General features: G+C 40.1%; 1 protein-coding gene across 1 annotated transcript; it reads right to left on the reverse strand.

Annotated features, from left to right (window-relative positions):
- Window positions 1–15,826: 15,826 nt before the first annotated feature.
- cxxiih5orf15 (chromosome XXII C5orf15 homolog) lies at window positions 15,827–21,578 on the reverse strand. The gene is made up of 3 exons (XM_010746807.3): window positions 21,428–21,578; window positions 18,352–19,145; window positions 15,827–17,683 (listed from the first exon to the last, which is right to left on the reverse strand). The coding sequence occupies exons 1-3, from the start codon at window positions 21,546–21,548 to the stop codon at window positions 17,549–17,551; spliced, it is 1,050 nt and encodes a 349-aa protein (XP_010745109.3). The 5' UTR covers window positions 21,549–21,578; the 3' UTR covers window positions 15,827–17,548.
- Window positions 21,579–22,478: the final 900 nt, after the last annotated feature.

Consider the following 22,478-nt stretch of genomic DNA (forward strand, 5'->3'; position numbering starts at 1 on the left):
TCTAAGTCCTATTTGGAAAGTTGTGAATTAATTGTAATGACTGGCAACTGCTGATATTTGGTTTGATGTTGTGACATGTAAGAAAGTTTAGCAAACAATTGATGTAGATTTATGGTGTCAGATTTAATTAACTATGTGAATTTATGGTGTGAGATGTAAATAAGTAATGCAAATAACAATGTAAATTGATGGGATGTTAAAAAAAAAGATAATATGTGAATTGTGTATATTGTGAATACGTTTTACAAATTGCAGTGTAGATTGATTGTGAAATGTAGGCTGAATAAGTTGCCAATATGTGAATTGGTGTGAGATATAAATAAGTAGGTTATAAATTGATAAAATATGTATTAAACCTATGGTGCGAGGTTGTTTTGAGAGATATTGACCACTGTGAGTGAAGAACAGCTCCCCCTCCTTTCAAAAGCCAATTTAACCACTGCATATGAGTCTTTTATCAGTCGAAGCCGGTCAGACAGTGACTCCTCAGGTTTGATTCACTGTGACCCAGAGTGTTCAGGTTTCCCTTAGAGATACGCCGAATCCCTTCAGCACTGCCAAACCTCAGGGATGCTGTTCTGTAGTCGACATACAGCTCTGACCTCTCCGAACTGTGTCACCCTGTGTGATCCCCACAGAATCAGAAATCAGGAGAAAAAAACAGGAACTACTGACCGTGGAAGAGGTTTAACTGCAGTTTCCATCAGTCACATTTAGAGTCAGAGGCCATAATCTGATTTACAAGGTCAAAGAGCTTCACATATTTGACTGGTTTGTCAGTCATTAATGCACAGCAGTGGTGCCTCCATAAATTGTAACCCTGCCTCCTTGATATTGGTGTTTTATGCTGCAGATTTGCAACAGCAACAAAGTATGTTTATTTATAAATAATTATATGACTAAATTGATGAATTTCTAGATCACAGGGTTGCATGGCGTTTCCTAAGTTTACTAAAATGGTTGGTCATGCTTACAATAATGCACATTACTATCATATCTCCAAAGCTTCATCACCAGGTTGCTAGATTTGCTCTTTTCAGCTCACCTTGTAAATGAAACCGTTAAAACCCCCATTTGAACCTTTAAAACGTGATAAAGCAAACCTGCTTTTACAGGCACGAACACCATTTATAGGGCAGATAAAAGGAAAACATTTAGTTTAAAATTCCGTTTTTTGTTTTCTTTCACTGACACTGCAGCCTTAAACAAATACTCTGCAAATGAGATCAGCCCTCCTAAACTGAATGCAACCATTAATGTGATTAGTTACACCTGTGTTTGCCAAGTCAAAATGCCCAGTGTGGGAAAGGTCTTTTTAAAGAGCCTGAACAGAATTTATTCTGGGTGATTAAACCTCAGCTCAGGTTGAAGTTGGGAGAATCTATGCTGGGAATTACATGAGGTCATTCATTTGGTTCTCAGACACATTAGAATTTTTTTGTCTATGAAATGTATGAGTATAAATCATTCTGACTTCAGTGATCCCCTGACTTTAACTATAGCACCATCATCAGGTGAAATAAAAAAACTATCAAATGCTTTAATTTATGACTAAATACATGCTAAATGAATGCCACTCCCATCAGCCTCAGCTGTACTTTTTGTTTAGTGTTAATTAGTATGTTAGCATGCTAACGTGCTGGCCAAGTTTAGAGAATAAGTTTGAGATGAAAACAGGCAAAAGAGATGTCAGTGAATCACAGACTGTGCATGCCCACACAGATGTGAGGGGAGGTCTAATCAGCCACAATGATGAAAAACATCTGTGTGGGTGTATCAAAGCAGGCTGTTATGACCCAGGGTCATTATTTAGTGTTATGTGTTATTTTTGTGTTATTGTTCCTCCCTGCCTAGGGGTGGTGCTACCACCTTAGGGTCTCTCCCTCTCTCCAGGTGCTGCCTGCCAATTGGTTAATGGACTGGTGGATCAGCTATAAATGGCCGCCGCTGGATTCATTCGGCCTCTTCTCTTGACCTTACTCCCAACTGCACCAGGCCGTATTGTATTGTACTGTGTTGTGTTCTGTTAAGTTGTACTGGTCTGCCTTAGCAGACTTTAGCTTAGCAGTCCAGGTAGTAGTAGGTGTGAGTAGCCCTTTTGGTTTGTCTCTTTTTTTCTCCTGTTTATTTTATAGGGAGGCAGGTTAGAACCCTGTATTTTGTTTTCTTGTTTTGGTTAGGTAAGTTAGTTTTGGGTCAGATTGTTTGGCAAGTCACCGTCTTCCCTGGCATCCTGCTGCGACAGACTGTCCGGTAACGTAACGTGGATGAACCCATCGTCGGTTCGACAGGAAACTTCTCGTTACTAACACGGGACTCACACAGAAGGCGGAACGGCAGCGGAGCGAGCCGGCCGTATTCACGCGAGAGAATCCTGGACATACCCGAGACCCCGCGATAAACGGTGTATAAAAAAAACAACAACAACAAACAGCTGACTTTGCTTCTCCGACGTGGAGGAGATTATAAAAAGCATCTGTTGTGTCATAAATGATTGTGTGTTGTTCCACTTCAACAATTAGTCTCTCGTTGAGACCCTTTGATCGATCTTTGATCACCTGATGCCACCGGTTATGACGTAACGTTGATGTGAAGTTGTAAAAAGCTACATGAATTGCGTATTGTGTTTTATTTTGAAAGGGGGCGGAAGTTTATTATGTTGATTCTGTGTCGGATTTCCTGTCTGGTGCGCAGTGCTCTGTTGAAATTTACGAGGTTTAGCTCACGGAAGAAATACAAATCCTGCGGAAAGCTCGCGCCGTGGCGCGGAGAGCCGCTTCTGGGACGCTTCTGAGCCGCGCCTGAACTGCGCCCGGTGTGAGTGCTCTCATTGACTAGACTGGATTCTATTTGCTACGGTGACCGCGGCGGTGCCGTTACGCTTCCGTTCCGCGTCCTGTGTGAGTTGGCCTTAAGCTACGTCTGCCTGCCTATCACACAAAGCAGGAACTGTTAATACAGAAGGTGGAAGTGAAATTCACTTCTCATCATCAGCTCAAACTTCATTAGCAGAGCTGTCAACCAGAGACCTAAACTGGGCTGTATAACGTAGCGTATGCAATAAAATAAAAGTGTGTAATGGTGTCAGGCAGGCCTCAGTTTGAGAGGTCTGGAGGTTCTTTTGTTAAAAATATATATCTTAAGTATGTAAAATCACTTAACATAGCTATGATAGAAAAGAAAATATTTGGCATTATCTTTCAATAATGTGACGCCTGAGTCTAGACCTGATCTGTCAGACTTGACTGGATGCTCACTTGAATGGTTGAAAGGTTGAAAACACTGAGTCATTGTCACTTTCCAGTTTCTTACTATCAGTGAAGAAAACGGCAGAAATAAAAAACAAAGCAGGAGACAGAGGTTCATTACAGCAAAGAGAACCAATTGGCCACACTATAGTTTTTCCGATAGAGCTGGCTAACCACTGCTTTGGGTGATTATAGATTTATCTATCTCTGCTTCCTCTTCACCTCTTCACACATCACAGACTCTTGCTAAATGTTTCCCTTTGGGGATGAATCAAGGGTGTTTGATAAATTGTGCTCATGTACGAGAGGCTTTTAACTGTTCTCCGTGAACATGAAGCCACTGAGAGTCACCGGAGCATTTCCAATGGCTTTCCCCCATTATGTTTATGTCAATATTGTTGTTTTATTATGTTTTGATTTTTTTTTTATTTTTTATGTGGAGTCTTCTAAACTACACTGTTCCAGCGAGATTAAATATCTTGTTTTCAACTGAAGCAGATTCATTCACAGCACATAAAAGCTGCTGCCAGAAACAGAAGAATAAATAAGTTGCTGCACTAATCAGTATATTTAATATTAACAAAAGACTGTGTGAAAGTTAGTGTTTTAACTAGTGCTGTCAAAATTAACGTGTTAATTTTGGCGATTAATTTTAAACAATTAACGTGTTTTAAAAAATGTACGCAATTAACGTGGTTTTGTTTACAGTTTCTGGTTTGACTGTGTAGACAGGGAGATCTCCAGCTCTTCTCACTACCACATGGACAGTGGACTCCCATTTGTCAGCGAGCTTGTGCTTTCCACGAATACGTACGTTCCTGACAAGTACTCTGTCTCCAACGTCCAGAGCAGAAGGAGTCACACGCTTGTCGAACCTTGTTTTGTTCTTTTCAGCTACCCTGGCAGCACTTCTTGTAGCTATTTTGTAGCTCTCCTCAAGGTGGGATTTGAGGTTCTTTACGTACTGGGAGTGTGACTTCTGTTGCTCTTCTTTGACAGGTAAGCCGAATGCAAGGTCAACCAGCAGGCGTGGCTGGCGTCCGAACATTAGCTCATATGGTGTGAACCCAGTCACTTCACTTCTGGTGCAATTGTATGCGTGGGCCAACGGCTTCACAAAGTCTTTCCAGTGTGACTTATCCTGATTTTCCAGAGTGCCAAGCATGTTTAACAGGGTGCGGTTAAAACGTTCCACTGGGTTGCCCCTTGGATGGTAAGGAGTTGTTTGAATTTTCTGTATGCCTGCAACTTTACACAGTTCTTTGATTAGCCACGACTCAAAATCAGGACCTTGGTCGCTGTGCAGTTTCTCTGGAATGCCATAATGGACGATAAAGTTGTCCCATAAGCACCTTGCAACCGTTCGAGCCTTTTGGTTTGGTGTTGGGATAACCACTGCGTATTTTTTGAACGCGCAAATTTGTGCAGCTCGACTCTCTCTTTCTCACAGCTTTTCAACCTAACAAACAATATAAATATTAAAATTTATTATTTATTAATTTAGTTGGTATGGGATTTTATTGTTTTCTATCCCTCAGAGGATATTTTCATACCAGTCTTTGGCAATGTCTCCAGCGGAAGAAAGAAAGCGTGAGTGTCTCTTAATTGATTCACAGTGGCGTATGCGCCACCCTCTAGTGGAGTAGAGCACTGCACTCCAGTAACCTGTGTGGGTTACATTTACTTCCAGTGGCGGCTGACCCATAACCTTTGGTCAAATGCGCGGTCAAACATCTATCCCATAGACATATATACACAGACACATATACATAGACGTTGCATTGAGCACTGAATCGTACGTCGACGTCGCCGCCATTTTGGATGTGGCAAAGTAGAGCTTTGTTTCCCAGATATATTAGTGTGTGTGTGAATGCGTCTATAAGAGGCATTAACTTAAAGCACTTTGTAGAAAGGCGCTTTATGAAGTTGAGTCCATTTTCTTGTATTAGTTTACGGGCAGATCTGCCACATCCAATACGGCGGACGCAATAACGTATCGCAGCAACGGACCAACCTGCTCAATGATGCGTCTATGTATATATGTCTATGATCTATCCTAACTAAAGGAGAGTCTATGGCGGAAGGATGATAAGGACAGACTTTTAGGGGGAACATTTCATCTTAAAAAGTTGCCCGACGGCTCGTTGGACAAAAACAAGGCAATTTGCAAAGCGAATTTAAATTCCACAGAAGTAACACGACTTTAACATATCACCTCAAAGCAAAACACCCTGCTGAAATTAGCTCCACGGGACCTCGCCAGTCTACACTACAGGAGTGTGGCACTCGTCAGTATATTTCCTCATTCTGGCTTTTTTCTATTTGCACTGTGCATATGTGCACCTTAAGCCAATAAAATGAATGAATTTAAATATACTTTCTCTGTGTTTATTCTACATTAATTTGATAATTTTACATAAATAAATATTCATTATTAGCTTCAGTAAAGTAAGTGCAATTAATTTACTGATAAATTTATTGATAAATTAATCGCGATTAATTACAGACATTTTTGCGATTAATTAGTAAAACATTTTTCATCGATTGACAGCCCTAGTTTTAACATCTTTCAGCTCATTGTAATGGATCATCATGGATCATGGATTTTTAAAAGAAAAGAGAGAAAAAAGAACTTCCTACTAACTAGTCACAGCTTTAAAAGTAGATGTTACAACCAAGGATAATTAAGTTTAATAACTTTAATTCCTAAACCCTAATTTGGTGTAGGCAGCTCTGATGTGTGTAAAAATAATGAAAATCTCATAGAAATCAAATTCTTTTATCTTTGCTTTTTAACTGCTGCAGAAATATTCAACCCTCCTTCTACTCCTGCACTACTGTTGCCTCCATTATGAAAATTACACCACCTCTTGCACCCCTACTTATCCCTATCTCCCCCTTTTCTCCCCCGTTACTGGCAGCTACGACACCGCTCTCATAATTCCTCCTGCTATATGGCTGCCGTCAGGTGATGAAATGGTTTCCTTGACCAGAGCGGGGCCTAGCAGTTGTTTTAGTGTTTGGGTTTTAGCAGAGCTATAAAGCATCGCTGGCTAACCCCAGCTGACAGAGAGCTATATCTAATAGGCCTGTCGCTCTCGTGCCAAATCGCTTGCTGCATTTCAATTAAGGGCTCTTCAGGAGAGAAAAAGGCAATATCAAACATGGAGTGACTCAGAGGTGCATGCAATGCATACATACACAGCACTGACATAGTTCTTTGTAGAAGAGAGATATTACATGTAGTGTGAACAACAGACTTTAAGCTGCCATGTTATTGCCGAAGCTTCAGGGATGGCATTGTCAGATGAAGTGAAATAGCTTGACCTTGGTGATCTTATGACCTTTCATTTAGTGCTGTATCAACATACAGACAACACATTTATTAAAAAATCCATCATCAGAAAACAACAACACTACAGGTGACTGCATGAATACAGATGACACAACTAAAACACTTTCTGGACCCAAAAGAACCAAGGCGGGGCCAACTATTGATTCAAACTCTGACATCATTTAAAGGCCCCCTTCAGTCAAAAATGTGTTTTTGCTCATTCCTACTTCTTTGACCTTCATTGCACAGTGAGTGATTTATCTGCAGTTTGACACTAGAAGGCTGTTTTCACTTTCAAAGGGGAAAAGTTTGTGTGTGCTCACCTTAAAGCTCAGTTTAAGGACACCGCCATGAATGCTGAGGAGTGACCGTCACCTGCCGAGGCGAACTCACACAGTCGACCCTCACACATTTCTTTGCAGTTGATTGAGCAACTTCACCAGCCAAAGTTCCCCAAAGTTGAATTTTATGCAAAGTTAAGGTAAATTCATGCCTGTGAGACCATTCACAAACACAAGAACATACAAGCAGGTCAACTAGTTTGAAAGTCAGTTGTGGCTCAGCAAGTGCGATGTGGAAACTTCTCCAGTGCAAAATTACTTGGAAGAATGATGTGTCCAGTAGTTAAACCTTTCAAATAAACGATTTCCATATTCATAAATATTAGTATTAGAATTAGAGTAGTAGACTTTTTAACAAGGTAAAGTCTGGGTATAGTCTCCTCATGTTACCCAATGTTTTCTGAAGAGAATGTTTTGTGAAGCTTGGAGTGTGGTGGCTCTGGTGGTCTCCATCTTGGAGTTGAAAGATATGAATAACTCCACTCCTGCAATCAAATACATACGGGAGAGAAGCTCCAAGCTTAAGGAGCAAGGGGCATGACACATTCACCTTCTCTGCCTCTCACAAAGACATGACGGCGTGACCCATCAGACCAAGTACAGATTTCCAAGAAATTCTCTTCTTCTTGTTGGTTTCCCTCAGTAGTGGTTTATTTGCAGCAATTTGACCATGAAAGCCTCATTCATGGACAGACTTTTCCAAACAGTTGATGTCTGAGGGGCCTTTAACAGACCATTTCTGAGGCTGTAACTGTAATGAACTTATCCTCTGCAGCAAGGGTAACTCTTCCTGGGGCAGTCCTCATGAGAGCCAGTTTTATGATAGTGTCACTTGAGGAGACGTTCAAAGTTCATGTCATGTCTTAAAAATCCCTAGAATGTAATTTCAAGTAAGCAGTGCATTTCCTGTAATATTTTGTTTCGTTATCAGCCTACTATGTAGTCACATGTGATAGCAAGATAGTAAACAGAGGTGAAATGAATGATTACTCCAAATGGGAAAGTATTAGGAAGAGAAGTACATGATATTAGCTCTGGTTCTTGTACCAGTTAAATATTTTCTATAGTAGTACACTGTAAAAAGTGAAACAAAGTACTGATGGACTGTCATTTTCCTTTTTACTTCACTGGTTCTTGCCATAATATTGGATACTACAGTAGTTCAGTAGAAGTGATGGTCTCAAAGAAAGCAGGAAATTGCACTAATTAGCTTTGGACAAGGCACACCTGTTAATTGAAAATTGTTCCAGGTGACTACCTCATGATGCTGTTTGAGAGAAAGCCAAGAGTGTGCAAAGCTGTCATCAAAGCACAAGACGGCTACTTGGTAAAATATAAAAGTATCATTTTACAATTGAGAGAGAGACAGAGACAGGAATTAGAAAAGAAAACTCTGAGCTTTGTAGATGTTTACAGTGGGACAAAGCTGCAGTCCAGAGTTTGCATCTGGTCCAGTAAGTAAGTGAGTATAAACACTGGGTTGGTTTCCTATATTCCTATATAATAGAGGTTCATTATTTTGTGCATTGGCATAAAAGAGGAAGAGAAATGTTTAGTGTTGGGTGAACAAAGATGTAAGCCGGAGAAATGTAAATGTAATAAGTGTGTGTGTGTGTGTGTCCTTCTCTCCTCTTCAAGAAAAGCTTTAGCCTCTGTACCGTCTGTTCTATTGTGCAGCGACGGTGCCCTCATCAAAGTGAAGCAAAAGGGCGAGGAGAGGGTTCAGCATGCAGTACAAAGAACAGACACTGCAAAGGTGTGCGTGTGTGTGTGTGTGTGCTTCAGTCTGGCACCCACTAGAATGGCTGATTGAGATGCCCTTTGTTTTTCAGCTTCATTTAGAATCAAAATAAGCTTCATGTACACCGAAGTATTCGCAATAAATTTTCAAAGTGTCTCATATGGAAGAAAAATGTGCAGAACAAAAGAAATAACTAGCAGTAGACAAACAAGAAAGATCAGAAACTGTGTTTGATACTCAGTGATACTAAGTATTGAGATGGATTGTGTCAGTTTGAGCAAGCAACCTTTTTAAGTTATGGAAGGCATTTGTTTTTATTTATGGTGATAAATGTTGACTTGACTGAGATTGGGGTCAGCAGTTATGTCAGGTTGATGCAGCTTGAGTTTTAATATTAGATACAGTTGACTTTTTTCAGTAGGCTGTCACTTTTTATTACTCCTTCTTGTTCACTAATGAATTCCCCCTAAACCTGCCCTCTCTTTCACATGAAGTATATACAGTCAAAGTCCTTGCATGCATAAAAGGGATTGCGCATAGAAACATTGCTGCACAGCACTATAAGGGATCCAAAGCTCCTGAGGATACAGATACAGAACACCTGAAATCAGCTTGGCGTAAATACAAAAACATTTTTCACGCAGGGCTCAAATGTGCTTCACAGCACTCCACCTCACACATTCCTCTTAACTTTTTCTTTATTTATAGAACTGTCAACAACTCAACAGTTGGCTCTCCTTTGCAGAAAGGATGCACTACATTCAAACACCAAGGCTCCAAAAGAATAACAAATCTGAAGTGAATGATTACTTGAGACCAAAAGGTCTTTGTCAGCCAATGTTTACATCCTTGAAAGTTGACCAGAATGAAAGTAAAAGCAAATTGTGTACACTGTAAAAAACATCAAACAAACAACAACAATTACAATTATAGACATAATCTGTAAATTAACAATCCAACTGTCTATACTATTCTAAGTATGAAGCTATTAATGACAAATGAGTTATTTCTATCTCCGTACAGTTAAACTACTTTTTGCTTTCTAAAATCACACAAATTTATGTAACATCACTGCCAATAATGCAACTATAGCTTATTACATGCATGTTTATGTTTGTCCATGCTAACATTTTCACATTTTGTTTGTATATTTCAGGTAAATCTTATTTGACGTTTGACGATTATGCGTACTTTTATATTGTAACTCTATTTTTAGATACTCTTTTTTTTCACTACATCAAACAAAATACATAGACTTTTTAAATCTCTATAAATCTCCACTCAGAATCTGTAAAATTACAGTGTTTCCCTGTTTTCCCATTCTTCAAAATATTTACCGCTGGTGCTGGTCATTTCACCATCTTTTAGTATTCTTTTTACAGTGTGGTTGTGTCAGAAAAATGGGATCAGTGTTATAAAAGCCCCCAGGCAGAAATCTCTTATAGCCAGAGGAGAATGTTTCCCCCAAAGCTGAGATATTGTGGAGAGCAAACCAAATACAGGGGGCCAATTAATGCAAAGGAAACATGCCTAGAAATACACACACATGCACACATACATCCACCAAACAGGCTGCTTATCAGAGGCTGGGAGAGGAAGATCAAAGTAGCAACACACAAAGCGTTGAGAGGTACTGTATGAGATTGAGACAGAGCTGAGGAGTATGACACATGATGTGAAGGAGGGAGACAGAAATCAGGATAAAGAATGGAAGAGAGGCAGAAGAACAGGAGGAAGATTGATAGAGAAAAGACAGGAGGAGAAAGAAACAGAGAGACTAAACAGAGAGACTAATTGAGACAGAAATGAAATGCTCAGATCCAACCCATCCAAGAGGAAGACAGACACAGTCAAACGTTTAAAAGCAAGAGTTTCTGGATCTTGTGTGAGGTAGATTGTGACAAGAACTTTGAAGAGGACTTAAAACAGCCGACAGAATGAAGCATCTGATATGGAGAAAAAAAATTACTGCTTTTAACTGCAGGTTTCAGTCTATTACCGGAGGGGACAGGTGTACTTCAAACATCTGTTGTGAAGGTTGAGATATTTAAAATCATTTTTCTTGCAACTCACTCATTTTTCGTCTCAGTTCAGCCAGCACACTCCGGCCTTAAGACCAGTAGTCCTGTAGCAATCAAAAGAAAAGCATAGAAAAGTGGTATTTACCTGTGTGTGTGTGTAAAAAAAAATGTTCCTGAGCAGAACACATTTTAACAATTGAATACCTCTGCTTTATCTAAACTTCTCTTTTCTATCTTTGTCTGTAGCCCCTGGTCATTTCTCTGCCCCTGGCATGTCACTGCACCTCTCTCCTCTCAAACCATAAAGACGACGGCCCCAGTATTTTTCTTCTGAGCAGAGAGAAAAGCAAGAGGCTTCGATCTTAATGCCAGCCAAGCAGAAGATAAAGAACAACGGCGGTTAAGCTTTTTCAACACCGAGACACAAAATTCTGAGAGATAAAACAGAATGGAGAAAACATAAAGCCTGGGCTGTGGATATTATGTGCAGTTCCTGGGAGACCCTGGGCTATGAAACACACAGATAGGAAATTAGATATATAGGAAGCTGCAAACGGCACTCCACAGGTTCACAAAGGTAAAGAAGAAGAAAGATACCATTTTTTATGTTTGTGTTTTCCATGAAGAGAAGAGATGACCCCATCACTAACAGTGCTGCATGAGGTGCTACCAAATGTCTGAGAGTTTGAATAATTCCCAGTCCATCCAGGAAAAGAGAAACTCCTAAAGCTTCCATTGTTTTACTTTTACAAAGGTCCGCAACCTGAAACCCCCCTCTTAACACCATGCTGTGTTTGCACTTTCTGTGCCACCAAAAGAACCCACAATCTGCCCTGGATTTACTGCAATTTATCCTGAAAGTATCGTGGCATCCCAAGGGGGTAGGTGCAGTGGAAAGCCTCCCAGAATGTAGCAGGACAGCAGGTTTACAGACACCAGTTCTGATGTACACGTGTTTCCCTTAGAAAACTGTAATAAATCACAGACCATCTGCAGTTATTTGACTAAGTATTACCTGCAAAATGTGGTTCGACCATGAGGTGTTAGTCTTCTGTTGAGCCGGAGCTTTGACTCGCTGAATTCTTCTTACAACAACCTACCTCACCAGCAACACTGCTGCAACCTTCTTGATTGCTTTGCTTCTTCGAGCGTCTTATGTGAAGATGATGTTGTGCTAAAACACATAGCCTACACCAGAGGTCCGTGCCTACATACAGGCCAATTTGATCTCAAGAAGGCTAGACCAGTATAACCATTGCCTAAAACAGCAACATTTCCAAATGGCGCCATTTCTTTTAGTGTAAAGAAAACATTCACAGTTAATGGACGATACATTTACAAAACATTTGATGAACAGCCTGAAGTCTATTAAATTAAAAATAAGTGCTGTCTCAGTTTTTTCCATATTCAGTCATTCTGCCGTCATTATATGTGCGTTCTGTTGCAATTTACAGATCACTGTGGAACATTTAGTCAACTGTATTTTAATGAAAAAACATTATAGTTTTATTCTATTCTATTTTTTATTTACATCTTTTTTTTCTTTTCTTTTTTTTTTTGCAGTAATCAGTCCAGGGTTGGGAAGAAATTGTGTTTTGCAAAACCTCCTCAAACACACACAAATACACACACACATGTACACATTCACAGCTGGTAGCTGTAGACTTTAACCACAGCGGCTGCTGACTGGCTAAATTGAATCAGCTGGGGGTCAAGGGCATCTTGATGGAAGCCGATGAGGAAAGGTAGATACTCATTTACTCTTCTTCCCTAAAAATAATTTCCCAGAGTCCTCATAAACAACATCATATTTCTTCCCATTTGTACCATATAAGTTATAAGCCACTTTCACATATAACACATGAAGTGTTGCAGTAAAGGCGTGCACAATATCCTGTGCAAGACCAGATACAATAAACTTTTTTTATGGATGTCCAGTTGCTGCATTGACATAATTGCACTGTCCCATACTTTAGCTGACCTTTTCCCATCCCCCTGTATAAAACAATATCTTACACACCAGACACGTATATATACAGTATATAGAGAGCATAGGGTTGATGTTGAAGTCCGATGCTGCAGAAAGCCTCGAGACACACTCCACAGCGTGAATCTTCCCATTGACCTCTCCCATTGAGGAGGTGGCTAATAGGCCAGACCACATGATCAGATCACTACAGCAAGAGCTTTGATAAGCTCTGGCCTTAACCCAACTGTTTTATCTGCTATACCGCCAGGTCTCCTGACGCTCAATATATTGACGTCTCTGGGAAAACCGGATACCTGCTGGAATGAGGTTATAAAAAGACGGGCCGACCTAATCCAGCAGATGCTGAAAATACAGAAATTATTGCAGAGAAACCAAATGAATCAATATGTGTCATAATTGTCCTTGATGGGTAGTTTCACACAAGCGATCTGATTGGTCAAAGACCTATTCCAGCTGTGTGAATTACTCCCATAAAGCTAAGTGCTTTAGGTTGCTGCTGTTATTTCTTTCCTGGTAACTATGGGAGAAAGTTAGTGATCTGTCTTTCTGCTGAAAAGAAAAAAGAACTTCCAGACAGTAAACCTGCAGCTGTTTAAGCCATTCTCATAGTTAAGAATTGTTTGGAGATGTCATTACTTGACTGCATCTTGTATCTACCTGCATTACTGTCATAGAAAAGTCAGGTACAAGCAAAGATTGTGGCATTTGTAGCTCCAATTTATTTAAGATTATTTGCAGCAGTATTGAATATATAGTTATCTCTTCAACGTGAGAGAGAGAAAAACAATACAATAATAATGCAATAATCATTTTTACAAATGCACAGACAGAAATCTGTGATGTTTTCTCTTTTACAGTCGATAACACCTCATTATTTAGAACGATTATCCATCATCAGGGTCACAATGTTGGCATGGCCAGCATGATAGTTTCTTAGGTGGTTTGTTGTGTAAAAAGTTTAAGAAACACTGATATATAGTATATTTATCATAGTGTGAGTACAGGCCAAATATATGTTCTGATAATAATAAATAATCATCATTTTATTCACTTAGAATAAATGAGAAATTCCATGAAGTCTGTCAGCAGAGCATTTTTAGTAATTTGTGTGTTAGTTGATACATGCCTGGTACATACTTTTAAAGTTCATCAAAGAATATCCCTTTATAATACAGACTGATGTCTGTTTGTATAAAGTAGCTATTGTAGCTATTTTGTAAGTGGAAGTCATAAAAATTCAGGCTGATCAGGCTCTAAAGTGAATTTACCCTCCGTATGTAAGGAACCTCAACTGAAGGACGTTGGTCTTTGTTATGAAAGTTAGAAAATCCTTTTCAAAAGCTTCTGGATAACCATTGTCACGTTCTTCGCACTTCAGTGATTAAAAGTAGTTGTGAGTTTTTCCGGACGGTAGATTTCATTCACCGCCGTCTCTCAGATAGATTCGCCTGGCATAACTTTGTACAAATATCCACAAAGCCTGGTTATCTTATCTGCTGATGACATGCACCCAGCAGCATCACTTCTTCCTTTTTCATCTACAGGTTTTACATTTTAGGCACTTGGCAGATGCTTTTATGCACCGTGGCTTTTGATGAATAAGTAGGTTGGAGTACAGTGTCTTGAAAAAGGCTTTTTTTGACTCAAACCCCAAACCTGTGATCTTTCACGCACCATTCTATCTAATCTAAAGAAACAGAGGTGCCATTTTAAAAAGGTCACTGTGTAATCATTGTGTGCTTAATAGCTAATCTAACATTGATTTATATTGTCATGCCAAATTAAGACAATTAGAGAGGTCTGATACGGAGTTGGATTTTGCTGCAATTTAACTGCACAAAGATTATTAATGAGGTGGAAGAGTGAGTTTTATTTTTCTGTTCCATATCACTGCCAAAAGAAGCTCTGTAGGAAACATATTTCCTTGAGAAACACCTTTTATTGTTTTAGTCACTTATATAGTTTCATTTCTAAATATAGGCTAATCTGTGCTTTGGCAGAACGACTGCTAGCTGTAGGCGTCAATACTGTAACTTGTTTGTCTTGTGCTGGAGTTTAAAGTGTACTTGACTGATTTAAAGGAGATTTGTTGGTCTCCGACCAGGTAATAAGCTTCAGTGTGGGTGTGTAGCACTAATTCTGCTGCAGGAACAGACTGCGGCAGCTATTAATCAAAACTAGACGGTCAAAGATATGCGTATCCAACTTGGTATGTCTGCTTCCATCTGTCCTGTCACACTCTTACCAACTTTAAAAGACAGATGTGCTGTTAGTAAAGTTTTTAATCCTTTTGCTGTCCTGAAAATCCATCCCCAAAATCTCAAGTTTTGAATATGAGACACAGGATTTTTCTCTTTGGTGTTACTGAGACAGTCGAGATTATCGTGGCACATACGGTTCCCACCATCATTAGAAAAATCTAAAAGTACTGAAAGCTTTTCAGCTGAGATTTCTCTTTATTATACTGAAATGTCACAGCTGAGAGGAAAAACAGTGAAAAACTAATTGCAAAATTACATTTTTATTTGCTTGGGCAACATTTCAATGTGGAGTCAATTACACACTCTCATACATGCTCACTGTTTTTTATCTTACACAGTATGTGGTAACAGTCCACCATCACTGAGTTTGTTAAAGGACACGGCACAAAATCTCACAACTGAAACCCACGGGTTTATCTGATCAGTTATTTGTGTGTGCATGCTGCCTCCTTGTGGTGAAGCTACTCATTTTTCCTTTCCTGCATTTCAAAATTCCAACTGATGTAGAAAATAGAGCATTTTGCAGAGAAAGTACACTTACAGCTTTTGCTTAACATGATTTGTCTGTCATCCTCTTCCATTTTTAGCCGTATAAATATAAAAGGCTTTTAACCACAAATTTTCAGCTCAGTATGTGGCTGTCATCGTGAAGAGATTCAAACCTTTGAGCCTATTACGATCAAAGGAGATCAAAGTGTCCAGTCTTTACAGCCATGCCAACACAGTTAGGCTGGACATTTACTGCAAGAAGAGCTAGATAACACAAGGCTCTGTACTACAGAGCTCTATAAAAAGAACACTTTCTGAATCTGACAAAACTAATCGTTGATTTATCACCTAGGCAGGTCAAGCATAAAAGCACCAGTCACAAAAATGAAAGACACAGGAAGGAGTGTGTACACAATTTGTGCTTTATTGCCCAAAAGAGATTGCACTGTTTCTACTGTTGATTGCAAGAGCAGTGTTGATCCATAACCTTAACACACGACACCCCCTCCCCTCTATATATATTCTAGCTGAACAGCACAGTGCAAGTCGCATTATCTATCTACCCACTGTGTACCTTGTATACGGACGAGACAGCTGGAAACAACTGACTGAAGGTGACGAGAGATTGATAACGAGTATGTTGATTCGTGTGGCAGTTATGGCATTTCAGCTGAAGGCATGAGACGGCAGAAAAACAGACAGAAAAACAAAAACAACACGCGACTGTGATGAATAGTCAAGAGTCATGAGTTGGGGGAGGGGGAGGGGGCAAAAAAAAAAGAAAAAAAAAAGTGGTCCACTTTTGTTTTTTTGGGTGCTCATGTGAACATCAGGCCATGCAGAGCATGCAAACAAACTATACTCTGATAGTTAGTAACTTAAAATTTTTAAGTTCTGTGTGAGCATGAGGAAACACAGTCGGTACAATGAAGACCATAAATGATTGATAGAGACTTCACCGAAGTCATAAAACAAAGAGGGCCAGCCCCAGGATTTCTGCATAGCAAAATCTGGGCAGTAGAAGTACGAGAAGTACCGTATTAGACAAATACAAACTGATGAACAAAGACAAAGTCTGGCAATAAAATCTTCTCCCATACATTTTTTGCACATTCTAACCTCAACAGTATCTGTCTTCATATAAATGGGTTAAGAACATGACCAGATCCCTCCAGCTGTAGTTAACTTCCTGACTTAATGCTTCATGTGCAGCTCCATTTTCCAAACATGTAAAAAGGTATTTTACATCCCTTACATCATGTACAATGAAAAGGGGTCAGAGGAAACCGAGAAGATGGAAACAGTTGAAAACAAAAATGTATTTTCAAATATTCGTGAAAAGTTGTTTGTTACATTAAAAAAATGGTCTGATTAATTTTATATGAAACACTAATGAGTATTTCAACTTCATATATATTTAAATTATTTTTCCCAATGTATATTACCCTACTTACACTCAGACCTATGACAAAAAGACTATTTTAACAGGAGCGATAGACAGTTTTTGAAATGACTGCATATGTATCAGCTTCTCCTAGATTGCTGCTTGTTTGCATACTCACACCTTTACACTATAAAGTATGCATGACACAACAGGTACTTTGAAAAGCAAACGCTTTGTGCGTCAATTTATATTTTGGCTAGCTGCTGAGAGAAACAAAATGTTAGAATTAAGCATTATATTAACATGTAAATTCTTCCTATCCTTAAAGTGGAGATTAAACATATAAAGACTGTATGCAAGAGGCAAAAAAATAAAAAAATAGACCAACCATAAGGCTGAAACACTCCAAAAAGGACAGATATAAAAGACCCCTAAAGCAAAATATTAAATCCCAAGAAGTTATTAATTTAGAAAAATAATACAAACAACATTCAAATAACATAAGAATAAAAGAAACAGTGAAACTCTCTCTACGCAGACAACCGAAAAGTCATGAACAAACATGATTCTATCTGAAAGACATAATTAGACTCCCTGCTCTACAGCTGGGCCTGTAAAGCAGAGGAAAGCATCGATCAAGCTCCATGACAAAGCACAGCGTCTCAACAATGCGACTGGCCAGGCAGGGAGGCCAACTGGCTCTGTGCAGGTCCGGACATATTGTTCTCCTGAACGCGACTCAAAAGATGTAGTCTCGGGTCATCTTGAGGGACGGCATGGCCTCGTTGACATTTTGGTCCAGGCGGTGATACTCGACGGTGTTGCGCGAACACAGACCGTCTTTCCAGCGTCGGCTCTGAGCCAAGAGGAAGATCTGACAAAAAGAAGAAGAAGAAAATGCGGATGGAAATGGAATTAATCTGATAGATGAACGAGTTTTGTTTGAAGCCTCTGAAGCAGTTCTTTTATTTTTTTGAGGTTGTGGTGTTGAGAAAGCGCTCTAAATGGGTCGGCACAGTCCTCATTAGAAAGTAGAATGCTACAATGCTGGTGCAAGGTCCCAAATCTCAGATTCTGATGATCAAATTACGATATTCCTCATTTAGCTATAAACAACATAACCTGCAAATCAAAAAGATTTCAGAGATGTCAAGATCAAAAATGTTGCTAATCAATTAGCGGATTAATAGTTTCAAACATTTTTTTTGTATAGAAGCAATATACAGAAATAAGAAAAACAAATCACTGGAGATTGCAATCACATGCTGACTCCACAACTATCACAAATGAACTGGCTGCACAGCAAACACTTTGACCCGTCAAAGCTGGAAAAACGTGGGTGAACGTAATAACAGGAACAGCTCACTTCCATTAAATGTCCTGGTGACAGGGACTCAGAACATATAATAGCAGCAGCGCCCTGAAGTAGAATGCAGCTATTAGTAAAACACCTGCTTCAGACTATGACGAGTCAAAATGTCTGCTGTGCAACCAGTCCATTACTGCTGAGGTCTGCCCAGCTGTCGTCATGTCAACACTCACCTTCCTCTTGTTGTGATAGGTGATGTAAACGATTGCCACCAGGAAGGCCAGGATGATCAGGTGAAAGAAGAAGTGGGAGTCCTCGTCCTCCGTGCTGTAGACGTCTCCTCCTTTGTAACGGGTCACCTCCATTTCCTCTGGCTGCGTCAGCCTGTTCACAGTCTCGTCTTTGTCCTCTTCAGTGCTTGGATACTTGGGCTCCAGGGAGTCACCGTCGTCGTCGTCGGTGGTGTCGTACATACCGTCATCGTCCTCCTCTTCATTGATATCTGGGTAAGTATTTGTTGATTCTTTGTCAGAGGTCCCCAGCAGGTCTGGGTCAGTATCCTGTACAGTGGATGGGTTCAGTGCGATGGAGGACTTGGACTCAGAGACGGCTGTTTCTGCATCCACTATTGGTTGGTCTGACTCGGTGGTTTTGAGTGGAGGGGAGGGAGCTTCTGGAGTAGAGGCTGGAATGGATTCAGAAGCCACCGGTTCACCTGTTGTCTCAACTTTGCCTGTTGCATTTTCATCCACATCAGGCATTGTGTTCCCGTCACTGATAGATACTGGCTGTGGATCAGAGGAATCGAAGACGGTGACTTTAGCATTCTCTGTAGATGCTTTTGGTTGAATGGATGATGTGAGGTTTTCTTTAAGTGTTGTGAAGTCATTGCCGGCAGGTGATGCAGGGTTGTTGGAATCTGGTAACTCTGGAGTCTGACCAGGTGTCAAAGGCTCGGTGCTATCCGTTTGCTTGTCTACAGTGGTCAGAGGAAGACTCTGAGATGTGTTTCCCTCCGGATCTTTGTCTGGCAATGTCAAGTAAGAGGGAGAAACAACGTGAGACATTATATACAATAATAATATACAAGGTTACAGACTCAGGTAACTTGAAAATGTCCAAATTCAATCTAAATTTTCTGTTTCAAATCATTTCAAGAGCAACACTTTCATCTAAATCGACATCCTAATCACTCCATCACGCTTTTAAAATTAATATTCATTACTTATAGCTGACTGAAATTTCTACTTCTGCTGTCATGTAACCACACTGTGTGATCACATCAGCAGCTATGACTGGAAAATTAGCTTGCCCTCGTTCTCAAACTGTCATCTAAAAATACCCTCGGGCAAGGCAGTTAACCCTCCAGCTGCCGCAGAAAAGCTGCGACGTGGACATCTGTATCTAATAGCAGCTTGTTCATGTGATTGTGTAACAACATGCATTCCCTTACGGCTTGCCCTAATCCTCTAATGACCACTGCTAACAATGATATATTGTATTGTGAGACAACAATTTGTCAGCCAGCTATCTAACTTTCTATTGAAATCCACTGGAGTGAACACACTTCATTGCTCTCAATCAGACTGACAGATATTTTGACTGACATATTTGAATATGCATCCTTGTGAGGCTGATTTCCATTTTTAAAAATATTAACTCTCAGGAAACTCTACAGCGATTCCCGACTGCGTCTAGAAACGAGAGCTGTCTCCTGCATCTGGCCAGCGTTCCTGAATTAGTGACACTGTTGAACTCATAAGTGTCAACATTATTTCGTCCTGTGGGACTTCGAGGCGTTGCTCAGGAAGGGACGGGAGGAGAACACTAGGGACTTGAAGCACGGAGTAAGACATCCCCAAGAGAAGAAAGGGACTATTCATACACATGAGCCATGGCCAGCATAAATAATCACCGAACAGGAGAGCTTTGTGGCAGCAACGGTTGCAGACTTTGCTGCGTAAAAAACAGCGTGTAGGATATTCAGCCTTTAAGGCTGAGCAGCCGGTTCACACTCGACAAATGTTTTAATATTGATTTCCCTAAATGGCACGCCTCATTAGCAACTAATGCCGGATATGCCTCCACCCAGCAACTAAACAGCTTGTCATTTGGCTGTTTGTTTTTCCAAGTCAAATATATTTAGCAGCTTAGTGGCCGATCATGTAAAAGGTCATCCCTCTCATGCTTTCCAGTGAAGTAACACACCCTGCACACGAACAGAGAGAAAAATTGTTGCATTCAGACACTGATGTGATTTCAGGCTACGAGTGGGATATTGTAGGGAAAAGCTCAGTCACTAATGTCAGATCACAAGACTTGCGCGACACATCTTGATAGGCAGGGATCTTTCTGCATGAATATTTCATGGGAATAACTTGTAGAGAAACATCTTGCTCCTGTATCTTCGTGTCCTCTTGCTGTACCAGTCCATCGTTGTCACAATAAAAAAAAGCATAGTAAACACAGGTCATGCAATCAACACCACAGACCTTATCTCAACAAAGTCAAAGTCCATTTTTGCGAGACAAAGTCTGTCACTGAGAGCAGCCTTTCCTGTGCTCCGGGTTCCTTGATGGTACACTTTAAAAGCGGTGTCTTTAATGAGCGCTGAGGACTGACATTAACAGCTCAGATATATGACAAGGACATCTGGACCGAGTCACTTCATCTGACCACCACAAATCATTGCTGCTTAAGAGTCCCCACAGGGCATCACAAAGTAGGCCCTTAACTTAAACGTCTGTTATATGATAACCCCAGTGGAGATGCCATTGTAGTTAACTCGTTAAATACAGGTTTACAATGACTGGGAGCTTGTCCAGCCTCAAGTTTGATTAGAAATATATGACTTCCTGTTCCTTCTCTTGAGTCGTGAATTTAATGACTATGTCGACTCTTGCTTAAAACAAAACCAACTGAGGACACTCAAGGCAAATTTAGTACTTTAATGAACTGAAGAATAGCTTTTAATAAAAGTTATTTACGTTAGACAACTTTGTTTTTATTTTGACAATCTCGCCACGGATACGCTTCAAAACAAGACGGCCGCAGAGCAGTCACGTTTAAAACCTCAAAACTCCTCATATTCAGCAGATTACTTTATTTTCATAAAGGAACGGAGTAAGAAAATAGCGTTTCTTGACTTTTCCGTGTGGTCGCCTCTCTCTGTCTGTCTGTCAGCTGACACCGTGGAGGCTAACATGACGTACTAGCCAGCTAGCTCCCATAGCGTTAGCTCCCAGGCTAACTAGCTGCTGCTTGAAAAACAGTCACTGACCTCAGACACTTCACGAGACTACCACGTACCTGCCGTCGTGTTGCCAACTGGAGCTGACAGGCAGCTGCCGACCAACAGCTGGAGGAAAACAACCAGAGAAAGAGCGCAGATGGTTCTCCTGCTTCGCCCCATCGTCCTGCACGTCGCCATGTTGATGCGTGAATAACTGGAGAGGCGTGGTTTAGCGTGGCTACAACACCGTGCGTGCGTGTGCGTGCGTGTGTGAGTCAATCATGACGCGTGACCGTGCATGGGATGAGTCAGTGTGTTGTGCTTTCATCCAAACTTGAGTTTCTACCTTAAAGATCTGCTATGCTTATTTATGAGCTAGTCAAAAAAAAAAATAATATATATATATATATATATATATATGTGTGTGGAGAAATACATAAAATAATAGTCATAACTATGTTTTCATTAGTGCAAAATCACCCGAAAATAAGAATCGTTATGTTTGTGTTACTTTTAGTCAGTGCGGGTCCTTTTCCATGGAGTCTGCCATGATCACAGTAGCCCAGAATGGACAAACTAAACACCTTCTCCAGGCTATTTCGAGGTTTTTGGGTGTTTTATGGCCACCAAAGGAAAGAGAGGATGAGGCGAGGTGATTGCAATCAGCAACTACACCGCTACATCCTATGCAAATGATTTAAAATCGACATAGGTCACAAAATATTAGGATATGACAATGGGTATGTTTTAAAGAGGTCTCCAAGACTTCAACCAGAACATTTTGGTTAAGTCCACACAAGACTTATACCTTGTACAGATATACAAGTATTCAAAACACAGGTTCTTAAATCACTGTAAGCTTTCCTCACATCCAATTGACTAACCATTCTGGTAATTTGAAAGCAAAAATGTGAAGATCTGTTCTTTTTATTTCATGTCACTGTGAATCTTGGGGGTTTGGACTGTATATAACTGGACAAAGCTAATAATTTAGAGACATCACCTTGGCATCTCAAAAGACATATCTTATGTTTCAAAATTTTAATCACCAGGATATTTATTTGTGTTTTCACAACTTTTTAAATAAACATGGGTTTATCATCACAAGAGTCAGATCATTATGTAACA

The sequence above is a fragment of the Larimichthys crocea genome, chromosome XXII (genome assembly GCF_000972845.2).
Source record: "Larimichthys crocea isolate SSNF chromosome XXII, L_crocea_2.0, whole genome shotgun sequence".
NCBI classification, from domain to species: Eukaryota; Metazoa; Chordata; class Actinopteri; family Sciaenidae; genus Larimichthys; species Larimichthys crocea.

Bases quoted from the DNA above. Each gene is read 5' to 3' on its own strand.
- cxxiih5orf15 (XM_010746807.3), bottom strand. From the start codon at position 21,548: ATGGCGACGTGCAGGACGATGGGGCGAAGCAGGAGAACCATCTGCGCT. The intron at 19,146-21,427 runs GTACGTGGTAGT...TGACATTGCCAG, and splicing joins AGTTGGCAACACGACGGCAG to ACAAAGATCCGGAGGGAAAC. The intron at 17,684-18,351 runs GTGAGTGTTGAC...TCTTTTTGTCAG, and splicing joins CCTATCACAACAAGAGGAAG to ATCTTCCTCTTGGCTCAGAG.